Source organism: Pezoporus occidentalis, unplaced genomic scaffold (genome assembly GCF_034315485.1).
Source record: "Pezoporus occidentalis ecotype Australia unplaced genomic scaffold, CSIRO_AGI_Poc_V1 ctg53, whole genome shotgun sequence".
Classification (NCBI taxonomy): Eukaryota; Metazoa; Chordata; class Aves; order Psittaciformes; family Psittacidae; genus Pezoporus; species Pezoporus occidentalis.
In genome coordinates, this window is record NW_026915866.1 from 2,239,760 (window position 1) to 2,260,342 (window position 20,583).

The 20,583-nt window shown below is 46.6% G+C and overlaps 1 protein-coding gene across 2 annotated transcripts; it reads left to right on the plus strand.

Annotated features, from left to right (window-relative positions):
- Positions 1-1,552: 1,552 nt before the first annotated feature.
- Positions 1,553-17,680, plus strand: REST (RE1 silencing transcription factor). Of its 2 annotated transcripts, none has more exons than XM_062637574.1 (4): positions 1,553-1,651; positions 2,749-3,659; positions 9,068-9,151; positions 12,120-17,680. In XM_062637574.1, the coding sequence occupies exons 2-4, from the start codon at positions 2,759-2,761 to the stop codon at positions 13,805-13,807; spliced, it is 2,673 nt and encodes an 890-aa protein (XP_062493558.1). In that variant the 5' UTR covers positions 1,553-1,651; positions 2,749-2,758; the 3' UTR covers positions 13,808-17,680. The 2 variants fall into 2 exon arrangements, with proteins under 2 accessions (XP_062493558.1, XP_062493559.1); XM_062637575.1 differs by lacking the exon at positions 1,553-1,651 and adding an exon at positions 1,907-2,022.
- Positions 17,681-20,583: the final 2,903 nt, after the last annotated feature.

Below are 20,583 nucleotides of genomic sequence, written 5' to 3' on the forward strand. Positions count from 1 at the left end.
TGAACACAGAGATGGGAAGAGCTGACTTGGCCCAAGCCATGGTGGTGTTTGGAGCTGAAGGATAACAGCATGTGTCGATTGGTACCAGTCGCCAGCGTAAGGGTGACACCGTGTGCCCCGTGCCCACCCTGAACCTCTGCTGTGCAGGACAGGAGGTTATGACTCACTATCCACAGTGTCCTCACACTCTGGGGTAAGTTCCAAAATCTTGTTGTTTGTCTGAACATAGATTTAAGTAATGATATGGGCTCAGATTGCAACAAACACAGATAGAAGCGCTTCTGGAGGTGATAGCAGGTGGCTCTCTGCAGCCTGAGCTCCACTACTCACTGCCGGCCCCAACACCTGCACTACTCAGTTACATTAAACGCTGTGTGGCTGCTTCAAAGATGGGCTCCTCTACCTTGCTTTAAAGCAGCCTCTGAGGGATTGGTGCAATCACGGCCTCCACCAACAGTGGGCAGGACAAAATCAAGGGAGGAAGAGGACATATGAAATCCCTCAGCCGTCTGGGGGAGAAGCTTCAAAATGTTCCACAAGTTGAGATGCAGCCCAGGAGTGTCAGCACCATCTCGGCTCATCTGAGCTGAAATCCCTGTTGGGACACAGACTAAACAGGAGAAGACCAGGGATGCTCATCACATGCTCCATCAAAACAGCTGGCAAAACATCTTTACACCCCTTCAACAATTCCTGATGTAGTCTGACTTCTCCAGGTTTTTTTGTACTGAGGAAGAACCCCATTTGCTTCCTCTGGTTTGGGACGAGTTCCCGCTTTGCCAGTTCAGGCGGTTGCCCCATCTCTGCACCCGCTGCTTGGCTGGGCAGCAAAGCTGCCCCTGAAGCTGGCTGGAGCTTCGAAGCATGGAGAGGGTTTCCTGCAGCCTCACAGAGGTGCCAACTCACTAAGCCCCTGGCTCCTGCTTCAAGGTTTGGGATTTACGAATCAGCCCAGCTTGAGGAGCCTGAGACCCGAGATGCCTTTTCAGACATTAGTGTCAAAGGTCCCGGTACCCGAAGGATGAAGAAACCACACACAAGGTTTGGATCCTCATTTAGGGCTGGGATTTCTCTCTGACCTGTCCGGGGCTGGCCACTGCTGTTGTGCTCCCCATCGCAGGGCAGCAGGCTGGGCGGGGGGCTCTTCCCTGTCCTGGAATGAGGAGGGGTGGGTCCTACAGCTACTAGAGGCACGTTAAGAGCCATTCAGGTAACATTTGGTGGCCCGAGGACGGTGAAGGTGAGGCTGCAGGTAGCGCCGCGGAGCTGCCGGCGGAGCTTCACCCTCCCTGGACGGAATAAAGGACACGACGGCACCGGCACCGGGCCTGCAGGTACCGGGATGGCGGCCACGAACGGCACCGCCGAGGCCCCTCGTTCCTACGCCGGACCCGCAGCCCGTTCTCCCCCACCCCGGTCTCGGGTCACCCGCCGGCCCCTCCCTCACCGGCGCCAGGCCCGGCGCCCCCCGCAGGCCGCTGCCGGGGGCGGGGCGGGCCGGTGCGGGGCGGTGCCGCCGCTGCGCGCTGTGTGCTGGAATGCGCGGAGCCTCCCGCCGCGCCGCTGCCGCCGCCGACACCAGCGCCTCCCCGCGCGCCCCGCCCCGCGCCCCGCAGCAGCCGCCGCGCGGCCGGGCGGCCCCGCGCCGCCGGTGAGTGCGGTCGGGCCCGGCCGAGGGGCCCCGGAGGTCGGGGGGAGCCGGGCCGGGCCGGGCCGGGCTGGGCCGGGCGAGAGGCGCTGTCCAGGGCTGATCTGCGGCCGCCGGGCGGGCGGTGGTGGCCGGGCCGCGTCGGGAGTTGGGGGGGGGGGGGATCAGCACCACGGCTAAGGAGCCGCGGCAGCCGCCTGCGCCGCGCCGGCCGCGGGGGCGCTCGCCGGGCCTCGTCGCCGCCGCCGGAAGGCGATGCCACCGCCGGGCGGGCCGGGCGCAGGCAGAGGCCGCGGGCCCTGGCGGAGGCCCGCGGCTCCGCTCGCCCTCGCGCCGCCGGGTACCGGGTGGGCGCGGTCGCTGTGACCTTGCCGGTACCGAGCTGCTTCCCCCGCCGGGGCCGCTGCCCTGCGCTGCCCTCTGCGGAGAGGAGGAGGAAACCGAGAGTCGTCGCGGGCCGGCGGCAGGGGGAGCGGTGGGGCGGCCGTGCCGGGCCAGGTTCCCCCCGTCGGCGGCGGCGGGCCGGGGGCGGCGCGGGGAGGGCCGCTTTGTGTAGGCAGGCAGAAAATGGCCGCATGCCTGGCAGGGAGGGAGGGCGGCGGCGGCGGGGGCACGGCCCGGCACGGATCCCCCGGCAGCCTCACCCGGCGGATGTGCGCCGGGCCGTCCCCCTTTGTTGACGGCCCTGTGACCGGCGGGGTCCCTCTCGCAGCCCGTGGCAGGGCGGGGGCCCGCGGCGGGGCCTCGGCACCCACCCGCGGGCGCCTGCGCCACCCCCCGTGTCTGACATGGCGGGCCTCGCGGGAGCTGCCGCGGCCCGGCCGCCCCCGGCGGAAGGGGTTCCTCCACGGCGCTCTGGGACATGGGGGGTGGCACCCCGCGGTCACTGCCCCACAGCGCAGCGAGGGAGGAAGCGGACAGCCCTTTCGGGAGAGGAACGGGATCCCCGGCCCCCGTCGCGCCGGGGTTCTGCCTCCCCAGGGCGTCAGCGAAGCGCTTTAATGTTCCCGTGTTGCCTGGAGGGGTGCTTGGGCAGCACAAAACAGAGGAGGCTTTTCCGTAGCTCGGTGCTGACCCGTGAGCCTTTTCTCTTCCAACAGAACCACTGCCATGGCAACCCAAGTGCTGGGACAGTCTAGTGGGAACAGCCTCTTTCCTAGCAGCGCGAATATTGGTATGGCATTGTCCAATGACATGTATGACTTACACGACCTCTCTAAAGCTGAACTGGCAGCTCCTCAACTTATTATGTTGGCAAACGTGGCCTTGACTGGAGAAGTCAATGGCAACTGCTGTGACTACCTGGTTGGAGAAGAGAGACAAATGGCAGAACTGACAACAGTGGGGGACAGCAACTTCTCAGACAGCGATGGAGAGGGTATGGAAGACACCCAGGCTGCAGAGAGTGACCGTGAGGCACCTGAAAATATGGAAGTAAGCTCCCTTGGAGTTTCTACTGAGGAAACCCAAGGTCCAGCTGCTTGCCCCCCTCTTAAGACTCTCAGTGTGGATAAAGACGCCTCATTGGAAGCACCAGATACTCCAGAAAGCACAGAAGACAAGTGTAAGAGCTTGAAGAGCAAGCCCTTCCGTTGTAAGCCTTGCCAGTACGAGGCAGAGTCTGAAGAGGAGTTTGTGCATCATATCAGGGTTCACAGTGCCAAGAAATTCTTTGTGGAAGAAAATGCAGAAAAGCAAGCGCAGGTGAAGGAGTCTGATTCTTGCACTGCAGAAGAGGTGGATTTCTCTAAGGGTCCAATCCGTTGTGATCGTTGTGGCTATAACACTAACAGATACGATCACTATCTGGCTCACTTGAAACATCACAACAAAGCAGGGGAAAATGAGAGAGTCTACAAGTGTACCATATGCACTTACACTACCGTCAGTGAATATCACTGGAAGAAGCACCTAAGAAACCATTTTCCCAGGAAAGTGTATACCTGTTCACAGTGCTCCTATTTTTCAGACAGGAAGAACAATTATATTCAACATATCCGAACTCACACAGGTAAGTCCTTCAGTTTTTTTTTCATTTAAGCATGGTTAAGAGTATCCTAATGAATGAAGCAAGCCCAGAGTCTTCTGTTTGCAAAGTTCATTCCCGCCCGACAAAGCTCTGCTCTCTTCGTGCTACCAGGTTATAGCCTCATGGAAGTGTGGATTTGGTTTGAGCTGTGGTCTGCAGTCCTAGAGGACTGAAAAAAGCTGTATGTCAGAGGCCCAAGAGGAGGTGAAGCAATGTGTAGCCATTTCAAGACATTGTTTTTGAAGAGGGCACCACAACAGAGTGGTTGTGATGACCGTCAGGATCCACAGCATGAAAGGGTGATGTACTGTGAAAACAAAACAGGCAGGGTGACAAAAGGTGTCTAAATCACACTGGTGGTTTTTAAAATGGTGCCTTTAGACTGAGCTGAAATTTGACTAAGCTGTAATTACAGAGAAGAAAGAGGTGATAAACACAAAAGAGCCCTCCAGCATCTACAAAATTAGAGTAAGAGTTGAGTAGTGTTCCCAGTGAATTAATTCCCCTTAATGTACAGGAGTAGACATATACTTCTGTTTGCCTATAGGAAGCTTTGGAGGGAGGCCTTGGCCTGATTTCCTTTCTTCTCCTAACCTCTGTTTGTAATCTCAAGGAACAACAGTTCTGTTCTGGTTTATACCAAGTGGAACTGGAGGATCTTCACTGTTGCTGCCATGCTGTGAACTGGGGCTGCAGGTGGTTTAGGAAATACCCTGCCTTGTATCAGAGAGCTTCTCCAGCCTCTTGCCTAGGGAGTGCTGATGCATGCCCAAACTTGAGACCCCATTGTAGGGGGGGACGTGATAGCCAGCTCATCTCTTCGGGCAGTGAGGTATGGTTGCTTTGCCTCCTGATCCCTTTGGTGGAAGCGGGAGGGCAGTTCAGACTTAACTTGCAGCTTCTCAGAAGCTATTTTCGCATCTCCAAGGCTTTGTGAAGAAAGAGCAGACTTGCTAACCATCTTCTAGCCCGCTGACCTGACTCGGTTCCCCTTTATTGTAGGCTGCTCAAAACACTGGGGAATTTCTCCTTTGAAGTCATGTTTTGTCACAGCAGTGACATGAATGGTTTGGAGGCTTCAGTTCAGTTGTCTGCAGCTGTCTGGAAGGGGAGGGCTGGCCTCGGGGCTGGGCTTGAGCTCAAGTGTGTAGAAGTTTGTGTTCGTCAGCATGCTTTAGCATCTTCTTTGTAATGCATTAGGACATAGGCTTAACAACAGCTATGTACTGGTGTTCAGAGTTTAAAAATAACTCCTGTGTAAATATTGTTTTCCTAAACAAGAAAACAAAGGTGATTGTGAGAGGTGTTAGGAAAATGGTGTGGTTTATCCTCCAGTTTGTTTTCTTTGTGTGTGTTGTGGGAGATAAAAGGAAAAAGACCAGGTAAAAATGACAAAATAATACGAGAAAACTAAATCATGGGGGGAACTCACGGCCAAGCGCGAGTCTATGCTGTGGTGCCTGTCTGTTTTATATTTGTCTCGACTTTGAATTCATCTCTGCTTGTGTTTGTACATGACATTAGATTCTCTCTCTGATCTCTGAAAGCTCTTGTTGAGTTTCACAGGAACTAGCCATGAAAGCGTGTTTGCTGAGGAAGCGCTCTGTTTTCACTGCATTTGACCAATTTACCAGTGAACTGTATTAATATAAAAGAGGGGGGAGGCATGTTAAATTATGTGGGATGAGTCCAGTTCCTCTTTTCTTCTTTACAAATAGTTGTGCAATCAAGTTTTGTGGTTCTGTGGTTTGCCATGTCTTTTCATTATTTTAATTAAGCTGAAATGTGTGATTATGATTTCAACTTTTTTTTCTTAGTCCACCCTGGCAATTGTTGTTTTTTTTTTCCTAGCTCTTAACTAAAAAGTTAAGACCTTTCAGCCAGTTCTTGTGTGATAAAGAGCTTTCAGATATGTTAGCAGACTGTCTAGGAATGTGCCTTGTTTCCAGTAACATTGATTTTGTGTGGGAGAGTTCTAAAGCTAAAGGAGGAGTACTGAAACAATGCATAAGCTACTGGAAGATGTATTTATACACCAGGCTAAAAGTTTGTGCTAGTATTAATGTGTAATTGATTGCCTTAAAAGAACACAAAACCCCAATGCACAAAAATCCCCCAACAACCCGAAAAAAATCAAAACTTGGAAAAATACCCACACCTATTTTATAGTCAAAAGTATTTGCAGACTGTTAACATAACAGTACTGAGCTTAATAACAACTGTCTGAATGGTACTAAAATATCTTTGGGTCATAGTAAATTTAAGAAGAATGCTTGGTGGAAGAAAGATGAGTGGGATACATCCGTATTTCATTTACTTTCTATTTTATGGGTTCAGAATGTTAAGAATAAAGTTGATTGTTTCTTTGGTTTGCTGATTACTAATAGGTTAAATAATTTTGGAGTAGATGGTTTTCTTACTCTCCCCTTTTATGTACTTCACCTGACTTTTTCTGTGTGGGAAAATGCCTCCTTGCAAATAATTGGATTCAGTGGGCCATCCAGTTTCCTAAAGCACTGACTCTACAGAGTGCAGTTTCACAGGATCAAATGCTCTGCTGCTGCTGGAGAAAGGCAGTCTCAGTTTTCTCCCTGTATCCTGGGTTGATTCAGCTCACTAAAATGGCAGTAAAATATTCCTTTCCTGTTCCCCAGGTTGGTTCCTGCTGGTTAGTGAACTGAGTCAGCTTACTAGATGCATACTGATGCCAGAGCACATGACCAGGAACAGGGAAGGGGGCTGCATGCTGGCTAGTACCTTGTCTGGTGGGAGTAGTACCCATCCTCTTCATGTTTGTGCACCACAGAAAGGCAGGTAGAGGTTATCCATGTTGGAAAGCTGATGTCCGTGAACTCACCCTGTATTGGAAGATGCCTTGCAGCTTGTGGCAGTGCTTGTTTTGCAGACTGCTGACAAGTGTGTGGGACCTGGGCAGAGGGATGGTTTAAGGACTCTGCAGATGGTCATTAGCTTGTCAGCTGGAAGGTCTGCCTCTGGAAGGACCTGTCTGCTGCCCAGGAGGAGGTAGCTGGAGATGTTCCGGGCTGTCCCTTCGCAGAAAGGATCCTTTGTGTCAGGCATAGATCTACCTGGGCATGTTCATGCTCTTCAGACATGTTAGACCAAGTTTTTACTTGATTTAGCCCATCAACTATCCACACTGCTGATGCTGGAACTGTATTATGTGCAAGACACTGCAGCATTGTTCTCAGTTTTGGGTTTTTGGTTTGGTTTTTTTTTTTTCACTTGTTAGGAGCAGTTTCTAGAAAACTTAGTTGAAAACCTACTGCAGGGCTGTGTCAATAAGACTTCTAGGGTAATGGTTGGACTTGATGATCTTAAAGGTCTTTTCCAACTTCGTTGATTCTGTGATTCTACTTCAGGCGGTCATAGTGTTCAGTGCCTAGCTTTGAACTGTCTGGTTTTTATTATTATTAATTTGGTTGCCATAGGGGATCTTTCTTGCTTACCACTGTGTTGGAAGTTTGATAAAAGTGGTTTCTAGCAGGCAGAACTTTTGATGGCATTACAAGAAAAGCTTTACAAAGAGATGATCTTAAACTTGTTTACTGATGTCAGTCTGCCTGTTCATTTGCACATTTAAGTGCCTGCTTCAGCTTTTGCTAGGCTGGGTCTTTAAGTGTGTTGCGGAGAGGGGTTTTTTTGGTGGCTTTGCATTTAGTGAGCTTGTAAAATTGCAATAAACATCCTTTGGGGAATAGAATTTTTTAAAATAGAGCTTATAATGTCATGCATTTAATTCTCATAAATTCTCATTTTAAATTAGTTGTATTCTTCATACTTTAAATCTAGTGTGTTTTGTTGCTGTGCCCTATATAACATACCTGAAAGAAAGCCTTTTCCACATTCCTAACCTTGTAGGTAACTTTAGAGGTAGGAAATTTGGGGTAATGGGTTGAAGACATGACTGAATATTCCAGGACCTTTGGCCACATATTTTCAGATCTTAAGGAGTCATCTAAAACCAAAACCTTTGTAACAAAAGGACTACCCCTCCCTTGGTACATGACTTAATCTTACTGTATTGCACCAATCTCCTGTCTTGTTTTAACTGGAAAGGGAAAGAGGTTATGGTTGTTAGGGTGAATTTACCTTTAAACTGCTGATCTAATCAAGAATGATAGTCTAAATGTTTGCTGGGAGGAAGAAATGTGGGATTAGTTTGCGTTACAAAGACTGCTTCTACTGCTATTTTGGCAAAGGCCTGCCCTGGAGCCTCACATCGCATACTGGCAGATGAAGGTCTGTGCTGCCACATAGAACTGTGCCTCTGAAAGTGAGAGCAAGTAGTCTGTATGCAGGGTTTTTATTGACGTCCAGGTCTCAGTGATTTGGAGAGCACATTGGCTGCATGTTCCAACTGATGTAGCAAAATGCTGTAGTGTAATTCTGACTATGACTTGAATAAATATTACAAACAAGAAACTTACTTTTCCCATCCCAACTTCACTCTCTTCTTCTAGTGGGGGTATCCACCTGAGTGTTTTACAACTTACAGTGGAGACGTGTGCCTGGATGTCTCGGCTGTGCAAGCAGTTTGGAGCAAACACTCCTGGTACTTACCTGGACCTGCCTAGCAGATGTTAATTCTAAAACTGTCTGCCTGTATTTGGGGCTTGTCTTCACTTGAAAAGGATTTTCAAGTATCATTGTGCTGATAGTTACACAAGCCAACTGTCCTTTGTGGAGACCTAATTTATGACAGGTTCGTTTCCATTAGTTCCCCAGAAACAATGACTCTGCAGGCAGAGGGATTTGAGTATTCAAAATAAATGTTGCTGCTACACTTGAGCTTTTTCTAGCAGCATAGTTCCACTGAGCAGGGCATCATGCTTTCCCATGCTCCAAGCTAATTTCACTCTGCCAATGAAACTTTGGCAGTACAGACCCAGTCTCTATTTGCACTTTTGTTCTGACAAATGCAGGTCCATGCTGAATGGTTGCTCACCATCTTAATCCAAAATAAACACGGAGGTTTCAGGTAAGGTGTTACATGAAGCAAGAACATACCTGATTTCTTAAAGGGTCTGTATCTTTTGTGCATCTTCTCACTGCTGGGAGAAAATACTGTAGGAAAGTCAGTTCTGGTGGCTTAGGACTTCCTAAAGGTGGCTGTGCCTGAGGTTACCATCTGACCACAGATGGACATGAGGATGTACTTTTCTCATGTTCTACCCTGTCACTACTCTCATTCATGACATGTTGCACTGGCCCTGCTTGGGCAAATGTTTCTCACTGTGTCCCTTTGCTGAGAAGTAGTGTGCCCTCAAATACAACTTGGGGATCTGTGACAGCCTTGTGTGTATGGCTTGGTAACCAAGTTTGGGAATCAGCTGTGTTTCAGTAACTAATGTTGTTTGTTTTTGCAGGAGAGCGACCCTATCAATGTGCTATGTGTCCTTATTCCAGCTCTCAGAAGACCCATTTAACCAGGCACATGCGCACCCACTCAGGTTGGTAAGGGGCAGCAGCAGCATGACTCGGGAAGGAAGGGGTGGTTCACAGAATTACAGCACAGTTGATGCTGGAAGGGACCTCTGGAGCTTACCTGGTTCAGCCCCCCTGCTCAAGCAGGGCCACCTAGGGAAGGCTGTCCAGTTCTGTGTGAGATGTATCTCATCTAGTATGGCCTGAGCTTCAGCTTCTGTTTTAACAGGGAAGGTCTTTACCTGCTAAGGAAATGCTAAGTGCCATTAATAAAAGTAATAACAGGAATACATATTCTTCTTTCACTTTTACTTCCCAAGGTGAATTCTGAGTTTCATAGTCCTGGTGATCCAGTAGCAAGTATAACATAGTGGTGATATAAGAACAGATTCTTGTCTTGCATCTGCTGATGCAGGTCAGTTCAAATCAATGAAGCTGGGAAAACTTTGAGCAGCTGAGACCCTCCTGTAATGTTTTCGATTTCACCTCACCCATGGATTCTCAGGGAATTCTTAGCTTTTGCTTAGCATTACAGAAAGATGTAAAATAGTGTCTGCTTATGGCAAGGAGACAGTGAAGAGAAAAAGGCAAACTTGGAGGCTGTTCACATGTGACTCGGTCTTGTGGCGCTAAAAGCCAAATTAGCAACTTTTACTAGTCTTTATTTCCCGTTACTGGTCGTAAGCTGTGGTGTTACAAACATCTGCTTTTGCTTTCTTGCAAATCCCTTTTGAATGAATTATTTGCTTTTTTGTGAGTTGTAACAGCAGAGGTGTGCCAGACACAAGCACAGTTGTGATTTGTGACTCCCATAGAAGAGGTCAGGTATTTCTCAGCCTGTGCTTTTGGTTTGCTAATATCTGAATAGACCAGACCTGGGTGAATTCCTAATCCTAGCAACAGTAATGAGAGTCTCCTGAACAGTAATTGTTTACATTTCAACAGATGATGCTTTAAATTGAAACCAGAAGGTAGGCAATTATAACTGTAGTGGATGGGGAAGGTTTGGATCCATTAAAAAATAGCCAGCTTTAAAATGACATGCCAGTAATTTGGTTTGAGAATTTAGTGAATTAAGTATTCTGCTTCCAGAAACAAAAATAATTTCTGGCTGAACTCTGGGCTGAATGAAGATTTGCAAATGGTTTGGTCAAGACTCAGTCTGGAAACTGTTTCATGAACATTTTACTCTCCCTTTGTTTGTGCGAGGAAGTCTCAGATCCAAAAAGGATGAGGAGTGGAATCTGGCCCCTGACTCAAAAGGTCTAGGAAGGAGAGTGTGACCTGTTCTGACAGGAGTGGGAGTGCACATGGGACTCTTCCTATTTGGGTTGTTTTATTAATAGCTCTCATAACCTCTGTTGCATGTCTTGCTGCATTGCCCACACGGCTGAACCTTTTCTGTGGCAATTTCTGGACTCCTGCAGTTCACAGGCTGGCCTTTTAAGGCAGACTGGTGCTGGAGCTTTCTTCACACATCAGACAGTGAACAACAGTGGTTTAGAGCTTAATTCACAGCTGTATTCTTGGCCATCTTGGTACATGTCCTTTCTGCTTGTGCCATGACATCCCTGGATTTATAGAGGTGATGGACACAAACTCTTTGAGTACCCCCATTGCAGCTACCTCTGAGCACTCTGTGCGGTTAGAACAGCTTGTTCATGTGTATGTAAGAGAGAGGCTGTTCTTGTCCTCACTCTGTGCAATATGGAACTGTTCCTTGAAGTGTAGGTGATAAAGGTCCGTGCTTGCAAGAAGGATGAGCAGTAAAGCTCATCAAGCTTAAACTTGTGGAAAATGCCACCAGGAACTGGGGGGCAGGGAGGAAAGAAAAGATGATAGGCAATCAAGGTAACCCTTCGTTAGATAATATAGGGATGCTGCAGGCAGACATGAAATGATCTAGGCTGTTAAAGAAGTGACCCCCCTCGTTGCTGCCAGGGAGGAAGTACAGCCTTTTATAGTTTGTGAGAATGAAGCAGCATGAGTACAGGCAGTGTCGGGGCAGCAGCTTGCAGGGGTGGGAGGAGCACTGTTGTACCTTGAGCAGAAGTGGCTGAAGTGAATTTCCAGCATACTTGGGAAGTGGCGCACATTAGTTCTGCAGGTCAGCTTTGAGATGCTGGTCAACGTCCAGGAGCATCCCAAATTCCTCAGCTGAATGTGCACAGGCACAGATGTTCTCGAAGTATTTCTGCTCTTGAGTTGTTGCGCTACAAGTGTTTTTCCTGTTTGCTTTGATGTGTAAATTGAAAGCCACTTCTGCAGCATCATGTACTAAGGAGAACATTACAGAACACTTCTGCAAGAGTCATTGCACAACTGTAAATGCAGATTTCGGTAGTAACATGATGACTTTGACTGTATCTGGTTGGCTTGCCAAGAGTAGGCTGCAGTCAGTGTGTCATGTGTTTGAGACACCATAACAGTGAACTGAATTACCCGAGGTAAAGATCATCTGAGCAGCATGCCCCTTTCACATACTTTGTTTTTTGCTAACTTCTTTCCCCTCATTTCCTTCTTAATGCAAACGTGAAGTATGCTAAATCTGTGTAAAGTTACACTTTTTTGAAACGTTTGTGTGAAACTGCTATTCATCAAATGTTACATTTCCATTTTTCTACAATGCATTCAATGGACCAGTTGGGTATGGATTCCATTTGCTAATATTACTGTAGAGAGATCTCTGCCGGTATGTATGCATAGCCAGAACCTGTGATGTTGTTACTGCTTGTTTGGCTTTGGATCCCCTTCCTCCCAGCCCTCACCCCTTCTCTCTTTTTTTTTTTTGTATTATGTTCTTGGTGTCTTGTGAATGTGTTTGTGACTTGTGGATTTTTTTATGTTCACTTAATTTTTAAAGGCGCATGGATAATTTTTTTTCTTTCCCTTTTTGAGTTCCATATTTCTGTATCTGTATTAGTGGGAGGTGATTATCCCACCACCCCCATACTTAATAATCACCATCATTCCCTTCCGCCCTTTCTTCCTTAGGTGAGAAGCCATTCAAATGTGATCAGTGCAGCTATGTGGCCTCAAACCAGCATGAAGTAACTCGTCATGCAAGACAGGTTCACAATGGGCCGAAGCCTCTGACTTGCCCACACTGTGACTACAAAACAGCTGACCGCAGCAATTTCAAAAAGCACGTTGAGCTCCACGTCAACCCACGCCAGTTCCTCTGTCCTGTTTGTGATTACGCAGCATCTAAAAAGTGTAACCTGCAGTATCACATCAAATCCAGGCATCCGGATTGTTCTGACATCACCATGGATGTTTCAAAGGTGAAGCTACGGACTAAAAAGAGTGAAGTTGATTTTTCTGAGAGCGTTAGTGACAAAGTGGAGAAAGAACAAATGAGAGGGGATTCAGCTGCAAAGAAAATGGAGAAAATTGTGAAAGTGGAGAAAAAAGATAATTTGGCCAAGGAAAAGAAGGCAGCGAGCGGTGTTTCTGCAGGCCAGGTGACAACCAGAAGTCGGAAATCGGCTTCAGAGAACAAAGAAGTGGATATTAAAATTGAGAAAAATACTGAGAAAACATGTAAAACAAAGAAGATCAAAAGAAAGGCAGAGGCTGAACTAACCTCCTCAAAGCAAGAGCAGGCAAATGATACCTCAACAGTAGCAAAAAAGAAAAGGAAAGTGGAAGCTAAACCTAGAGAGTGCCTGGAAGTTCAAACAAGTGATGCTGTACCAGAGGAGGAGTCTAAAAAGCAAAATTCTTGCCTCAAGAAAAACAGGAAAAAGAAAGCTCTGAAAAATAAGCACAGTAAGAAAAACAGTAAACTTGATCAGCGGAAGATTGAGGAAGGGGAGATGCCAGATAAGTATAATATCGCCAAGGAAGATGGGTGCATGAAGCCTGACATTGAGGGCAGCAACCAGATGGAGCAAGATCCTACTGATGCAGCAGCATTAAACGACAGTGGTCATGCTGTCAAGGGGGAGAGCACCGACACCAAAGGAGGCTGTATACAAGACCCAAGGCAGCTTTGCCTGCCAGCTCAGGATGCAAACACAGAAGCTGAGGTAAAGGACCAAGAAATGCCTGATGCAGCAGGAGAGAATAAAGACACTGTTGGTGAAAAAGAGGAGGAGAGGAAGGCAGACAGAGGGGAAGACACTTGCTCTGAGGAATCTCCCCATGCAATGTCTTCTGAAAAAAGCTTGGATGTGGTAGCAGATCTGGCACCTGAGAAGGAGCCAGAGGAAACCTTCGTGGCAGAAACTGTGAATAACTCGGACCTGCTGGACCTGACCAAAACATGCTTGCCAGCAACAGAGCCAACAGGAGATGCTGTGCCAGTACCTGTGCCCCCAGAAGGATGTACACAAAACCCTAAAGTGGCTCTGGCCTTACCATCTCGGGATAACACAGAATTGAATGAATCTCAGGAAATGGATGAGGACGAGGGCATCCACAGCCACGAAGGCAGCGACATAAGTGACAACATATCAGAAAGAAGTGATGACTCGGGGTTAAATGGAACTCGCTCTGTACAAGAGGAAACAAGTCCAAAGGCATCAAAAGGAGCTGCTGACACCACCGTGGCCAGGGAGAACTATGTATGCATTTTTTGTGACCGCTCATTTGAAAAGGAAGGTGAATACAGCAAGCACCTCAATCGCCACTTAGTCAATGTGTATTATCTTGAGAAGGCAACAAAAGGGCAGGAGTAGAAATAGCTGTGGTTTGGGGAAGTCTTCTCTTGTAAGATCTTATACAGCTTATGTACAGATATTGTAGATTTTTTTTTGTAAGCACAGTTTGCCTTAGTTGTCTGCATTGGTTTGCTTATTGGTTTAGTTTGGTTTTTTTTTTTAAGTTGAAAATATTTTGGACAACGTTCTGTGTAATGGTGAACTCAGTAACTATTGGATCTTTCCATTAGAGAAAGCAGGTAGGGTATATGAGGCTGTGTCCTGTAAAGTCAGTGTAAGCTTCTAGTCTATTAGCTTCTGCAGTTCTTCCATAAATTGAGTTTTAGGAACAAGACTGTAGCTAACAATAAACAAGTTGGATGCTTATAGAGCCATTGGCATTAGTTGCTTTTTGTTCTAGCAGCCAACTCCTCTCTCTCCCCTCTTCCCTCCACCTTTTTTTTGAGTTCTTCTTGATGTGTCTTGATGTTCAAAGTGTTAAAATACTTGATGTTTTTTTCTACCAGGAAGATAGCTTCTATTACATAAAGAGCACTTTGTAAAAGAAATCAAGGTTGGCTAGTGATGAACATAACTGTTGAAGATAATTCTAATTGTGAACATACATTTCAGATCCCCTAAGCATGAATGGTGAGCCAAAATTTGTGAGTAGTTCTTCCAACTTCTGATTGAAGAACCTCTGTCTTGATTAATATCTTAATGGCTATGATACAGAAGTGGCTTTGTTGTGGGGGAGCAAGTCTGTTACTTTTAATTTCTGATTATTTTTTTTATTGTGCTTTAAGGGCTTAAAATATTGCACATTGTTTTTGATTTTTACCTATGCAGTTTAATCCTTTAGGAATAGCGCTTGTGCAGTACATGTACACTTTATATATGCATGTTTGGTTTTGTTTGTGAAAGGTTTTTTTATTATTATTATTATTATTTGAAAACATTCAGATTTGTTGCTTACCATGGGACAGTTTTCTGTGATGCTCTTTACTACAGATGTTTCTTGCTTCCCTGGGGTGTTACTCATTGTACATGAAGTTGCTGCAATTTTGAACTGCTTGGCTATATATTTTTGACTGCCTTTAAAACTGTATAGTTCCTGAGGAAAATGGTACCAATGCAATTTCAAAACACTACTTAATAGGATTTATCATGAAAGTGCCACTTCTGTTATTTCGGATGCACATACAGAGTAATAAATTCTAATTTATAATTTGGGATTACCAAACAGGAAAATACTCACTCATGGTGGAAATGGTCCAGATGTGTAAGTCCAAATGATTATTATTTCTTACCCTCCTACCCCCCCACCCTTTCATTTCTGTGATGGATAGCAGTCAAACTTCATGAGCCTAAAAAAAAAATAGAACAGTAGCAGTGAATATCTGTGGTTCATCAAAATCTAACATCTCACACACACAAAAAACCCCAAATAAAGATATATCAACTGGTAAGCAGCAAACCTGGCATTAAAAACTGTCAGAATTCCTGCTCCTTATTCATTCAGGTTGCATTTAATAAACTCATCCTGCTTCCATGCAGAGAGAAATATGTTAAGTGATCAGATCATCATCTCAGGGCTACATGTCATACCAGGAGTTTTTAATTCTAAACAGACATCATTTCTGGCACAGACCAATACAACAGAGATAGCATGCTTGCTGCTTGTAGCCAGCCAGTGGCAAAATGTAAACAAAATCTATCCCAGCAGGGGGAAAGCAAAACCCTCCAGTCACATCCGTGCACTCTTCCCACTGTCATTAGCCACCTTTCCAGTGGGAGTGGTTGGGGGCAGCTTCTCTGGTGGTCAGGTCCAAAGAAGCAAACTTGGAGGCAGGTGTTACTTGGAGAGTGGGTTTGAGGAGCTCAGACAGTATTTGTCAGAGCACTTTATGGCAAATACTCTCAGTGTGAGCTCTGGAATAAACCCTGTTCTCTGCATGTCCCACAGTATCCTCCCCTCCACACAAGCCCACTGCCTTGAATGAATAGAGAGCAACAATGCTACATTGCTTCTGCTTGTGGGAGATTGGTAATAGGAGGCCAAAGATTTGAGCGGGAGGACATCCCTTGTGGCAAAAATAAATTGTATAATGTATAGTGAGTTTTTGTTTGCTTAGATAGTGTTCAATCCTTACCTTGGCTGTGACAATCATTGTCAACTGAAGATCAAGTTGCAACTCTATTTATGTTAAACATTAAGAAAGTAAGCCTAGTTGAATTGTTTTCCTAAGCAACCAGTTGTAATAGTCTTAGATGTATGTTTTTTTCCTTCATAATAGTGTTTCATTTATATATAAATGTTGCCACCATTTGTGAGCGATGTGAGCAGATGCTGAGAATTCCAGTCCTGTGTAGAGGCTTTATGGCTCCTTTCATATCCTTGCGAAGAGCCTTTGCCATCTCGTGAGAGACTTCAAGGACTTTAGCTATGTTCACATAAACTTGTGGACTGGCCTGATCATTTTTCTGTTTTCTTCTTCAGTGGAAATAATGGTGTTGACTGACTTTAAATCTCTCTCTATGAGATAAAAACAAAGATGTCGTTCTGTGAGACACTCAGCTGCACATTTCTGTGAAGTGGTCATGGTTTCAATGCTTCATGTGACAAGAACTCTTGGAAGACAACAGTTGGCTCCTGTTTCTTGCCACAAGATTAGAAACTGAAAATAACTTATTAACATATTAAGAAGAAGTTGATTCTTTCTATGTGAGACCTATCAACAATGTCATGAAAACCTAATGTTGGTGCAGAACTGGGTTGGAAGTTCTCTGCTTGGTTATGACCAAGGTTTGGGAGTATGTTATGGTAAAGCAGCAAGGATGTAACGCGTATTGTGTACTTAAAATATTAGACATTGCTAATATTGAGTATTTGGGGGGAGGTGGGTGCAGCTCAGGTAACCCACTACATATGGTGTCCTTACAATGCTGTATCTCCCTTTGAACAATGCCTTTTTTTTTTTTTTTTACTTTTTCAATTTTCTTAAATTATTTTGTGTTGGTTTTGCCATTTTCATGTTTCTTGGCAATAATATCTGTACGAGTGTTCAACCTCCATTATGTGATTGGAAAGATGAGCACACTGATGTACCCCTACACTGCCAGCCCTTGGTGGAGCAATGTGGTGGTTTGGGCTTTTGCTGTATGAATCTGTGCATTCAGAGTAACTGCCCTGAGAAATGGTCTAGGAGTGGGTAGCTAGGCATTCATAATCCTGGTATTGTAATAGCTATTTCTGGATTTTGATGATTTAGGCTGGAACTTTAGTTATTTAAAGAAGTGTTTAACAACTGACAGGCCAGTTAAGATCTGGTAATGTCATTGATTTCAACAGATTTAATTGATTTTAAACAGATCTAATGGATTTCAACAGATTTAATTGATCTCAACAGATTTGATGTAGTTGAAAGGTATTGGATCAAGTTCAAGAGTTTTCTTGAATGTCAGTTGTGTAGATATGTGGTGTGCATACAATATTAACAGAATCCAAATAGCTAATGGAATTGTTTTATGAATTGTTTTACGTGTACATATGTTTTTCCTCTCTAAAATTACACTAGCTAACAAACTTTTGTAAGCTGGCATGGAAACATGTTTATGATGTTTAGTTGCACCATGTTTGATGCTTTTACAGTGCAATACTTGTATACTCTGAATTAAACCAAAGGTAATTTTTTTCATGCTCTCTCTACTGTAGTGCATGACAGTCTTTTCTACATTTGTAATAGATGTAAAACAAGCCAGATCATACATCCTGTTTTTACTTAAAACATGTATAAGAAGTCTTTTTTGTTCAAAATGTAGTATAAAGTTAAACTAAATTGCATTATATTAACCCAAGTGTATTTTCCTAAGCATAGTTATGATTAAATAAACTTTATTAAGGAACTTTCAGCTTCTGTCTCCCACTTATTAATGTCTGTGAAAGCCATTTGTAACTAAAGGCAGGAGCAGTGCAAGCATCGTTGATGGAGCTCTGCCAGACCTCAAGCCAGCATGATCTGGGGGAGCCAGTACAGAGGTGCCATGTGCACTTGACTGCAGACAGGGGTAATGGCTCCAGAAACAGCTTTTCTCTTTGATTAAATGTTTTCTCATAAGCAGTGCACCCTCCGCAAAGTCATCGTTGTCTGTCAATGGGAATTTGGGTTTCTGAGCCATGCAGTTAGTCAAGCAGCAAAGAGCAGGGTGCACCGCTACCATGGGCCATAGCCTTGGTGCTATGCAGGGTGGCAGGGCTGTCATCACCTGGGTATGGGCAGGTTTGGGGTTGCTCCCCTTGAAGTCTTGTAGACGGCATGTATGCCGTTCATGGTACAGCCAAGGTGTAGGGCAAGGAACAGGAGTGGTACACAGGCCTGCCCACAGACTGCAAGGGACATACTCTGAAAGCATGGCATACAAATGGCAGGGTCTGAATGCTCTTTGCCTCTTTGCTGTGAGTTAATGATTTCAAACTGGATGGATGGAGGAGGCCCTGCCCTTTGCACCCCAGCTACTGCTGCCCCCCACCCCTGGGAAGCCATTCTGGGGACAAGGCACCTGAAATGAGAGCACACACAAGTCAGCTGGCGACCTAAGAAACCATTTTTTCCTTCAAGCCTGCAGTCAGGTCACGCTTATCTCTGACTAGATCCTTGCACCTTGGCAGAAAAACTGCTAGTTTTTCCTGATAGAAAACCATGATAAAACCTGCTGGGCTGAAAACATGCTTAGGAGGTACTATATGCCAAGTTGTTTCTTTACGGAACTGGGTAGCCGAGCACAGGCACATGGTCCAGTGGTACCCTGCAGGCCAGTGTGAACTTCTGCCCGCACACCAATATGCCCCAAAGGTGAGTTAGCTCAATTGGAAGATAGCTTAGCTTCCTGCTGGCTTCCATGGGAACAGCGCTCATGTCATAAATTAAGACTTATGTCTTAATTCAGCTGTCTTGTTCAGGCTTTGCTCATGCTCTGAAGGAGCCAAAATGGTGGGTAGGTGCCTGGGTTTGGTTTGGTGGTTGTTTTTTTGTTTGTTTTTAAAGCTTAGCCATGCTGACACAAGCGGCTTTACCTTGTACGTGCACAGTATAACCTACACATAGGAAAAGGTAATTCTAGAAGGGTAAAACCTTTCCCTTGGCCAGGTTGTATTTTTAAGCTTGGTAAACTGAGCTCCCCACATCTCCCTCCTTTGCTGGAAGCACCAGACCTTTAGCAATGCAATGTCATGGCAGTGCTCTGACACCCTTGGGCTCAAGCCAGATGGCACAACCTGTCCCTTGCCCATGGGTTGGACGGAGGAGCCATTCTTGGTCTCCTTCAGCCCTGTATGGGTCAGAGCACTCAGACTGCTGCCATCTGAGAACAGGCGAGAAGGAGAGGGGTCTGGTGAGGTTCGTGGCTGCGTTTGTTTCCATCACAAGTAGAAGGAGAGTGGGAAGATGGCGACTGGTCTCTTGGTGGGGATGACAGGGACAGGGACACTGGCAGTGCCCTGGGTGATCACAAAGCTGCAGGACCACCTCCTGAGTGTGCCTTAACCAGGGACTCAGGAGGTGAAACTGCCCAGGGCCTCCTGGAGATCTCAAGAGCACATGCTTGTAGCATATACACAGCTGCAGCACTGCGGACATGCACTCCACGCTCCTCAGCTAAGGCATGGGCAGCACAGCACATGTTTGCCAACCCTGTGATCTGGCCTGGCTGTTTGCACCCTGTTCAGCATCCCTGAGCCCTGCAGGCTGAGCCCCTTTCCCACTGCTGTGCCGAGGGTCCTGGTTTTAATAAAGGGTTCATATGCTGCTTCAGTCCTTCCAAAAGGCACTAAGCCCTGGTCCCGCTCAGAGCCGGCCAGACTAACCCTGATGGTTTGAGGGCTTTTTTCCCTTTTTCCCCTTTTTCTTCTTGACTCAGTGCTGCCTGGTGAGGCTGGACCAGGGACCTGAGGCACAGAATAATTCCCAGATGCAGCCACAGCCACACCATGGCACCCAATGTGTGACACGGGAAATTACCACCCGCTCATTCTCGACAGCAGCTGGTCAATAATTTCCCCTGGTGCTGCAGGATGCTGCTGGCTGGCCTGCAGAGGCACAGCCCTCCTCGGCCACCGGAGGAACCACCAGCATGGTGCAATGTGCTGCCAGGGCATGGACCCGCCATCAAGTCATGTTGGGCAACCCCAGCAGTTTAGCTACAAGATCAGTGAGGGCAGTTGTTGATGAAGGGAGTATACAGCAATTGCAAGCTGCGAATCACAGGAAAATCAGTGGGAAGCAGATGTTTGAACCTTCCAGTTCATTAGATTCCCTGCCCTATGCACCTCTTTGCACATTAGAGTCTGTTTTCGGAGCGTTAAAGGTAGCAGCATGGGACTTGTTCTGCTCTTGCCATGAAAAGCAGTGGCCATGTTCCTGGGCTGGGAGTCCCTGCCGTGAGCAGCTCTGACAGGGAATAGCCACTGGGCAGGAAAAGGAAGCTTCTCTGTGAGCTGGCACCACACAGGGTGTGTGCCAAACGGCACATCCCTGCTCAGGGTTGCAGGGAGATGCAGTCCCCACACCACACTGCCCGGCTCCAACCCAGCACTGGGCTCTGCCGGGACATCAAGGAGTACCCCATCCAGGTACACCAACACCCCTGGGTGCTGCAACGCCCAGGCTCAAAGGCAACTCCAGCCAGCCTTAGCTGAATACACCAAAATCTGCCCCTCTGTATGTCTTTGCCTGGATTTTAACTACTGCATCCGAAGCCATAAGCTGTGTTTTTGTGCGGATGGTTCTGCTGAACACACTTCTGGAGCAGCCATAAGT

Excerpts from the sequence above, each read along its gene's own strand:
- REST (XM_062637574.1), top strand. The coding sequence starts at position 2,759 with ATGGCAACCCAAGTGCTGGGACAGTCTAGTGGGAACAGCCTCTTTCCT. Across the intron at positions 3,660-9,067 it reads ACATATCCGAACTCACACAG|GAGAGCGACCCTATCAATGT; the intron begins GTAAGTCCTTCA and ends TTGTTTTTGCAG. Across the intron at positions 9,152-12,119 it reads GCACATGCGCACCCACTCAG|GTGAGAAGCCATTCAAATGT; the intron begins GTTGGTAAGGGG and ends TTTCTTCCTTAG.